The 9410-nt window shown below is 42.8% G+C and overlaps 2 protein-coding genes across 2 annotated transcripts in view; both read right to left on the bottom strand.

Moving 5' to 3' along the window:
* LOC138869393 (uncharacterized) overlaps window positions 1-5723 on the bottom strand; it is a 54816-nt gene extending 49093 nt beyond the window's left edge. The window contains exons 1-3 of the mRNA XM_070147007.1: window positions 5629-5723; window positions 4732-5146; window positions 4154-4208 (exon numbers count right to left, since the gene is read on the bottom strand). Of these exons, the coding sequence (XP_070003108.1) occupies window positions 4154-4208; window positions 4732-5146; window positions 5629-5723 (565 nt within the window). The remainder of the gene's footprint in view (window positions 1-4153; window positions 4209-4731; window positions 5147-5628) is intronic.
* Window positions 5724-5795: 72 nt separating this feature from the next.
* LOC138869394 (uncharacterized) lies at window positions 5796-8072 on the bottom strand. Its single transcript, XM_070147009.1, has 4 exons — window positions 7361-8072; window positions 7116-7265; window positions 6168-6709; window positions 5796-5993 (listed from the first exon to the last, which is right to left on the bottom strand). Exons 1-4 carry the CDS (start codon window positions 8070-8072, stop codon window positions 5796-5798), a joined length of 1602 nt encoding a protein of 533 aa, XP_070003110.1.
* Window positions 8073-9410: the final 1338 nt, after the last annotated feature.

Below are 9410 nucleotides of genomic sequence, written 5' to 3' on the forward strand. Positions count from 1 at the left end.
CACAATTATAACTCAAACACTCTAAATGATCACAACATTATCAAATAAAAGAATCATAAAATTTTCACATCATTTTCCCATAGCTTTTAGTTTTGGGGCATTTCATACTATTCATCATTGTCCATAATATCATCGCTATCTTGAGCGGAGTCCGATCTTGACCCGATCGGCTAGGTTGCCTAATTTGAGACATACACTTGAATCACAAATACAATACCACCATGTATGCGGCATGGCGTCCGATCTCGGCCCGATCGGCCAGGCTGCCTTACCAAGGCGTTTCCCTTTTCCATCAATCATCTCATTTCAATCTTTGTTTCACATATATCATTTCATAGGCACTTGGGGTGTAAGGCCCCGTGAAAACTTATACTCAAAACCGGGTAGCTCGTGGTGCCACGTCCCGAATATATGTTAGGAATGTGTATGATTAAGTGAGCCGCGGTTCGAACCCTTTTGGTACTGATCTATGTTATAAAAAGTCAAGAAATACTGTTTTCCAGGAAATGCAATTCTGCGGTCTAGAATGCGGTCGCATAACAGATATGCGGACCGCATAATCGCCGCAAAGTGAGTCAGTGTGTTGGTCGAATTGGAGGCTAAATATGCGGTCCAATATGTGATCGCATAACGGATATGCGGACCGCATAGTCGTCGCATATTTCCCTTGGGATTTTGTGAGGGGCAGTTCTGCGGTGCACTATGCAACCGCATAATAGGTATGCGGACCGCATTTCTGCCACATACCCAGGCAGTGTGTTCAGATTTTGGGAGCACTTTTGCGGTCCATTCTGCAGACCGCATTTCCACTCTGCGATCGCAAAGTGCGATCGCATACCTAACTCGGGCTCCTATTTTTCTAAATTTTAAATCCGACCCCTTCTTCAATAAAACACCCCAACCCCTTATTTTAACATATTTTCTAAACAAAACTTGAGAGAGGGAAGAGAGAATTTTTGAGAGATAAAGTCCTACCTTCATCAATTTGATTCTTCAAAGTCATTCGGGCCGGGGAATTTCAAGTAATTGTCTTCATCTCCATTCTTGCAGGTAAAATCCCCAACCCTTTTTCATTGTTTTCAGATTTAAACAAAAAGGGGGATTCTCATGCGTTAATTCTTGAAAATGGAAGTTGAGATACACATGCATGTCCTTTAAAACCTAGAATCTAGTAAGAGGAATTGGGTAGAACTAAAGATTTGCAAAAGAGGGGTTGATAACCTAAGTAAGGTCGGGCTGAGTTTGTGAACTTCAATTCTAAGTTATATGTGTTAACTTGTGAACTAGATTGATGGTACTAGGTTGTTGGTGAATTGGAAATAGAAGAAAAAGAAAAAAAGGGGGGAATTCGACTCCAGGTATGTATTGCTAACTTTAACCTTTGTAAAGTCACCTTGTTGGGTGTACGAGTAATTGGTATGTGTTACTTATGTGGACTATTTGCAAATTCTTGTGATTAATATGCCTTGAATGTTGTTGGTTAAGTCTCCCGATATAAGGGTGTAAGTAAATGGCAACAAACCAAGTGTGTGTGTGAATGTGTTTATGTGGTAAGAGCTGTGTAACAAATGATGGAAAGAAATCGTAATTGATGCAATTGAAACAACTGTGGTAATATCATACGTGACTTATCGTGGGCAATTATCGTTGTGACTTAAGTTGTATACGGGCTGTTGCATATGATGGAAATGGTATTGACGTTTATGAAAATTCTTTTTGAATTGTTGTTTTTGCCATGTGAAATGTGATTGTCCGGTGGGATCGGGTTACGCGCCGCAATACGAAGTTATAAGGTGTGGGTTGTGGTGATAAGGGTGGCCGAGGTAAAAAGGGTGGCCGAGGTAATAAGGGTGGAAAAGTGATCGAAATCACTATTGAAATAAAAATATGTGAAAGTTGTGAAATCATTGATGTGATGAAATAATGTTGAAAAGGGAAAAGGAGAGATTGTGGAGTTTGTTTGGCTTTGGTTGTTCCTTTCATGTGCATTTGATTGTTGATTATTACTGTTTGTTATCTGTGTATTTCTTGATTTTACTTGGGGTAAAGTTTGTTCATACATACCAGTACAATTCACATGTACTGACGTCCCTTTTGCCGGGGGCGCTACATTCGTGTTATGATTGTAGGTGGTTCCATAACAAGTACTCCAGCCCATCGACAGTAGCACTCATTCACCTCCCATCAACTGAATTGGTGAGCCCCTTTCCTCCCGGGGCCCTACGTGGCTCATGCCGCTTATCCTCCCGAAAATGTTATTTTGGTATTTGCATAAGGTATAGTCGGAGCCTTGTTACCGGCAAGTATTGTAACACTCTTTTGTATCTCTAGAGGCTCCGTAGACAGGAAATGTGGGTTATGTACTTATATATTTTGGGCAGTATAACTTGTAAACCACGCTAAGTAACTATGTATGTTATGTAAATCTCGTAAGAATGTGTTTAAAATTATAAATGGCTATTTCACTTGGTTAATGGGTAATGGAAACGCAGGGTATCACGTGGAATAGGAAAGGCACCCAGGTCCACTTGGCTGGGGGCTACCTGGTCGAGCGCCGGTCGCGCCACTCGGTTATTGGGGCGTGACATGGGGCCACAGCTATCATGTCATATATTTGGCACTAGGCCAATCTCACATCATTCCCAATTTCAATATTAGATTTGTAATTTAGGATAATATGTGCACACAAGAGCAAATAAAATTATAAGCATAGATGAAACTTCACATAGATGGAACAACATATGTAGCTTCAATCTTAATTTAAGGTCTAGGCATTTCAATACATGATTCATATTCATTGCACCTGTTCAAGTTATCAAGAATAGCACTTCGACCACATTGAGACACATCTTTCACGCCTATAAGGTTGCAACTCCAATTCATGTGAAACAACAATCAATATAACAATCCAACTTTAATCTTACTACATTTACACAAACACCAACGGAGCTCAATTTCTAAAAGACGGGGCTAACCATACATACCTCGACTGAGCTTTCCCTTAATCATATAATGTTCCGGAATGTTCGCACTTCAATCTATTTATCCAATGTAGCACAATTGAACCCATAATCAGGAGAAGATCATAGTTTAAGCTCACTTGAGCATTTTATCAAGCATTGAGTGTTCATCAAGGCCTTATGGTCCTTTTATGCAAGACTACACTAGCCTTTTCCCATGCCTCTCTATTTATAATTTCCCCATATCTTCTAAGAACACATGCATGCAATGTAATCACCCTTATCCCCATGAATTACCTCACTAATGGCCCCTTATAGCTATGTTTAAAATCAAGAGCTTAGGTGATGAAGTCTTACCTCATGGGATGAAGATTTAGGTGCCTCACTTGATTATCTTTAATGTTTTAACAAGGATTTGTGGAGCAATTTTGATGAAAGGCACTTCCCTTCTCTTAGACCCTCTTTCTCACTCTAAAAGCACCAAGAAAGTAGGCTCAAAATAAGCTATTGCACATGATATAACGACAGGGAGTTGGGTTTAAAATTTAGAAATTTGGAGCCCCGACTCAGATCTGCGGTCGCATATGTGATCGCAAAGTTGACTTGCGGCCCACAGAATGGACCGCAAAAATGCTCCCAAAAACCTGAACAAACTGCCTGGGTATGCGACAAGAATGCGGTCCACATACCTGTTCTGCGGTCGCACAATGCACCGCAGAACTGCCCCTCACAGAAATTCCAAGGGGATTATGTGATGACTATGCGGCTCGCATATCGACTATGCGATTGCATAATTGGCTGCATAGTTGACCTCAAAATTAACCATCACACTACCTGACTCTGCGGCGACTATGCGGTCCGCATAGCTAATATGGGACCGCATAGTTGATCGCAGAATCGCACTTTTCTGGTAAACATTATTTTTTAACTATTTAATGCACAGATCAATCCAAAGGGTCCAAACAGTGGCTCGCAAGCTCGCCGCAAAGAACTTTATGAATTTCTAACACATGATCCTAACTTGGCACTACGGGATTTGGGTTTTTGAGTAGAAATATCACGGGGCCGTACATCCTCCCCCGCTTAAGATCATTCGTCCTTGAATGAGGATCAAGGTTCACTCATCAGCAATCTTTATGCAACCTCAGCTTTTCACAACATGAAATATATCAACAGCCCCAAATTTTGCTAACTCCCTAAATTTCCAAATATTTCGCCAGAGTTTCCTTTGTAACTAGGCCTATCCACCTGTCAGAGAGCCCAGAAACATATCCTAACAGTATATACATGTTCCAAAGACATACATAACTTTTACAATACCAACCATGGGCGCATAGGCAACATACATAACCAAAATGGAGCAATTTTACATAGATCAAATCAAAAGGTAGGAGTTCATGGGGACCAAATGCATAAAAAGCTATTACATGGCTATACAAACAAATGTGGGTAGTTCTTTCTCATTTCTTCCTCGACTTCCCAAGTGGCTTCCTCAACTTGTTGGTTTTGCCATAACACTTTTACGGAGGCAATTTCCTTATTTCTTAATTTCCGGACTTGCCTGTCAAGAATGGCAACTGGAACTTCTTCATAAGACAGTTCTTCATTAACCTCAATAGTTTCAACTGGCACAATAGTGGACGGATCTCCCACCACCTTCTTCAACATAGACACATGGAAGACTGGACGTACCAATGACATCTCGGGTGGCAGTTCGAGCTTGTACGCCACCTGACCAATCCTTTGAATGATTCTGTATGGCCCGACATACCTCAGACTCAATTTTCCTTTCTTTTCCAAACCGCATGATACCTTTCATAGGGGAAACCTTCACAAATACCCAATTATCTTCTTTAAACTCTAAATCTCTGTGACGAACGTCTGAGTAAGACTGTTGGAGACTTTGAGCAGTTTTCAATCTCTCTTTAATAATCTTGACTTTCTCCATAGCCCGATGCACGAGGTCTGGCCCTATCAATTCAACTTCTCCAACCTCGAACCACCTAATGGGAGATCTACATCTCCTACCATACAACGCCTCAAATGGTTCCATTTGGATACTAGCATGGAAGCTGTTGTTATAAACAAATTCTATGAGTGGCAAGTGATCATCCCAACTACCCTTGAAATTGAGAGTACAAGCACGCAACATGTCCTCAAGTGTCTGAATAGTCCACTCTGCTTGCCTGTCAGTTTGAGGATGAAAGTTGTGTTAAGATTTACCTACGTGCCCAAACTTTGCTGAAATTTCTTCCAAAAGTTGGTTATGAACTGAGCCCCTCAATCTGAAATGATTGAGACTGGAGTGCCATGCAATCTAACTATTTCTTTGATATACAACTGAGCATATTGTTCCGCTGTGTCGGTAGATTTAACTGGCAAGAAGTACGCTGATTTCGTGAGTCGATCCACGATTACCCAAATTGAGTCAAAATTGCACGGAGTGCGCGGTAACCCTACCACAAAATCCATGTTAATCACCTCCCATTTCCACATTGGAATTTCTATGATTTGGGCCAATCCACTGGGCTTTTGATGTTCGGCCTTCACTTGCTGACAGTTTGGACATTTTGCCACAAAGTTCGCCACATCCTTTTTCATGTCGTTCCACCAATAAATTTCCTTGAGATCATGATACATTTTCATAGAACCTGGGTGCACGAAATACCTGGAAGTGTGAGCTTCTGCCATGATCCTTTCCCGAAGACCATCAATATCCAGAACACATAGGCGGCCTTGGTACCATAGTGTACCATCATCCATGCCAAAGGAAAAAGCTGTGGTCTTGTGTTTATAAATCCCCTCTTTCAGTTGTGCTAACAATGGATCGTTGAATTACTTCTCTTTCACTTCCACCACAAACGATAATTCAGCCCTATTCTGCATAATCATTACTCCTTCATTTGTGTCTGCGAGGCAAACTCCCAAACTAGCCAACTGGGGAACTTCCCTAGCCAACGGCCTCTGGTATGCTTCCAAATAAGCCAAACTTGCCATAGATTTTCGATTAAGAGCATCCGCCACAAAATTAGCCTTTCCCGGGTGATAGAGAATATCAATATCATAGTCCTTGAGTAACTCTAGCCACCTTCTCTGTCTCAGATTCAACTCCTTCTGCTTGAAAATATATTGAAGGCTCTTGTGATCTGTAAATAAATCCACATGGACCCCATACAAATAATGTTGCCAAATATTTAGCGCAAACACCACTGCCGCAAGCTCAAAGTCATGGGTTGGATAGTTCTTTTCATGATTCTTGAGTTGCCTAGAAGCGTAAGCTATAACCTTGTCGTATTGCATTAACACACACCCAAGCCCGATCCTTGAAGCATCGTAATACACAACAAATCCTTTTGTACCCTCTGGCAGGGTTAACACCGTTGTTGTAGTCAATCTTGATTTCAATTCTTGGAAACTCCTTTCACAAGCATCGTACCATTGGAATTTAACTGCTTTCTGCATCAATTTAGTCAATGGAGAGGCAAGAATAGAAAACCCCTCCACAAATCTCCTGTAGTACCCGACCAAACCCAAAAAACTGTGAATCTCTATTGGAGTGGTAGGTCTAGGCCAATTCTTCACTGCCGCAATCTTTTGAAGATCTGCCATAATTCCTTCTCTGGAGACGACATGACCCCAAGAACGCGACAGATTCAAGCCAAAATTCACATTTCGAAAATTTTGCATACAATTGATGTTGCTGAAGAGTCTGCAGAACTGCCCTGAGATTGTCAGCATGGTCCTCCCAACTTCAGGAATACACAATAATATCGTCAATGAACACTATCACAAAGGAGTCTAGAAAAGGCTTGAAGACTCGATTCATAAGATCCATGAAAGCTGCCAAGGCATTTGTTAGCCCAAAAGACATTACCAGAAATTCAAAGTGCTCATACCGAGTCCTGAAAGCTATTTTTGGAATATCCTGCTATCTTATCTTCAATTGATGATACCCGGACCGCAAGTCAATTTTTGAGAAACACGTAGCACCTTGCAATTGATCATACAAGTCATCTATCCTTGGTAGAGGGTATTTATTTTTGATTGTGACTTTGTTGAGTTGCTGGTAGTCAATACAAATCCATAGCGATCCATCTTTCTTCCTTACAAACAAGACCGATGTGCCCCACGGTGACACACTCGACCGAATGAAACCCTTCTCTAGCAAATCGTTCAATTGTTCCTTTAGCCCTTTCAATTCTGTCGGTGCCATTCTGTAAGGTGGAATTGATATAGGCTGCGTGCCTGGCATGACATCGGTCCTAAAATCGATCTCCCTGTCTGGTGGAATCCCAAGGAGTTCATCTGGAAAGACATCCAAAAATCCATTCACAACTGGCACAGACTCAAAGCTAGGTGCCTCGGCTTGGTGTCCGTAACCCGAACTAAATGATAGATACACCCTTTATTGATCATCTTCGTGGACTTAAGGTAAGAAATAAGACGACCTTTAGGCACAATATTATCTCCCTTCCATTCAACAATGGGCTTATTAGGAAATTCAAGCCTCATGGTTATAGTACGACAACCAAGTTTGGCAAAGCATGAATAAAGCCAATCCATTCCCATTATTACATCAAAGTCGACCATCCCTAATTCAATAAGATCAACTATGGTATCCCTACCCCGTACCGTAACAACACAACCTCTATAAACTCGAGCAACCGTAATTAACTCACCAACCGGAGTAGACACCAAAAATGGCTCATGAAGCTGATCCAGTTCTATCCCAAACTCTATAGCAACAAAAGGTGTAACATAGGACAAGGTGGAACCAGGGTCAATAAGTGCATACACAACATGAGATTGGACAGTCAGAATACCTGTAACAACATCTGGAGAAGCCTCTACGGTCTGGCGAACACTCATAGCATAGAACCGGATGGGTCCTCCTGAACTCTGCACACTACCCCTGGCTGCACCACGCCCTGCGGGTGCTGGGGCATCTCGAGCAGGAGAGGGTGTTGAAGATGTAGCAGCTACTAGACTGGATGATTGAATTGTGCCCCTACCCACTCCCTGGCGGGATACAAGACAATGCCTCTGAATATGAGCCCTCATCCCATATCCATAGCAGAAAGGCAACTCCAAATAGCAAGTCCCTGAGTGCATCTTCCCGCACTTGGAGCACGGGGACCTCTACTGTCGCTGGGATCTCTCTCCTGACCGACCCCGCTGGTGGGATTCCTTGTTGCCCTGACCGGACTGAAACGACTCCACTACTGCTGGCTAGGCTCTGATGATGGTGCACTGGCTGAAGACTGTGCAACAGACTGGGACGGCCCTGATGATCCTCCCCTAAAGGCTAATCTTCCACCACCTAATGACTCTCTCATATTGCCCGTAGGCCGGGCCTTGCTGTTGCCCTCTCTCTCTATTTTGTTCCTCCATTTATAGTTCTCTATGTCCTGATCAAATACTACAATCTTCCTATAATTCATGTCGGCATTCAATGCAGCCATAGAAGCCTCATTAATAGTTAAAGGATTAAGGCCCTGAACAAACCGCCGCACCCTGGCCTCCATCGTAGGCAACATATGAATGGCATACTTGGACAGGCGAGCAAACTCCATGTGGTATTCCCACACACTTCTGTTACCTTGCTTCAGATTTTTAAACTCTGCTGCATGGGTTGCTCTTGTCTCAACAGGCAGGAAATGATCTATAAAGGCATCGGCAAACTCGCCCCACCTTGCCGGAGGGCTCCCCTCCTCACGGGAATCTTCTCACAACTCAAACCACGAATAGGCCACCCCTTTCAGACGATAGGCAGCCAACTTTACTCCCTCTATCTCAGTTGCACGCATAACCCTGAGGTCTTGTGCATCTCATCAATAAAATCCTGAGGGTCTTCTTTTGGATTGGCACCCGAAAACACTGGAGGGTCTAACTGAAGAAATCTATTCACCCTGGAACTGGTGGAATCCACTTGTTGGCTAGATAAACTGGGTGCAGCATTTGACCTTTGGGCCTGAGAGGCCACTAGCTGAGTCAACATCTGAATAGCTCCCCTAATATCCCCATCGGAAATGCCAGAACCGGAAGCTGGGGCTGGAGGCGGATCAGGAGTATCAATAGGAAGGATAGTGGTACCCTCCGCAGGTGTAGGAACTGGGGTAGTCTGCTCTGGAATAAAAGAACTAGACAAGGTGATAGCAGGGCAACTACCCTCACCCGCAGTATCAAGCAGTGATTCATTAGCCACTCTTAAGGTGGCATTGGCTCCTTGGCCAATTCTCGCTTTCATCTTAGGTGTCATTTACTGAAAGATAGAACAATGCAGTAGTTAGAGAGGGAATAGTTTTATAACAAGTTTTGCCGCACGATCCAGAATATCAAAGAAGGGTGTTATTCCTAAATTCCCAAGTAACCTCCAAATTATAGATGTGGTCAACTACATACCGATAAGTAGGACTCTACGAGACACGGATCCGAGACATCCTAGGACAC

This window comes from Nicotiana sylvestris, chromosome 5 (genome assembly GCF_000393655.2).
Source record: "Nicotiana sylvestris chromosome 5, ASM39365v2, whole genome shotgun sequence".
Classification (NCBI taxonomy): domain Eukaryota; kingdom Viridiplantae; phylum Streptophyta; class Magnoliopsida; order Solanales; family Solanaceae; genus Nicotiana; species Nicotiana sylvestris.

Bases quoted from the DNA above. Each gene is read 5' to 3' on its own strand.
- LOC138869394 (XM_070147009.1), bottom strand. From the start codon at position 8,072: ATGCACTCAGGGACTTGCTATTTGGAGTTGCCTTTCTGCTATGGATAT. The intron at 7,266-7,360 runs GTATCTATCATT...ATGTCTTTCCAG, and splicing joins GAAGATGATCAATAAAGGGT to ATGAACTCCTTGGGATTCCA. The intron at 5,994-6,167 runs GTGTTTGCGCTA...CACCCGGGAAAG, and splicing joins ACTTTGAGCTTGCGGCAGTG to GCTAATTTTGTGGCGGATGC.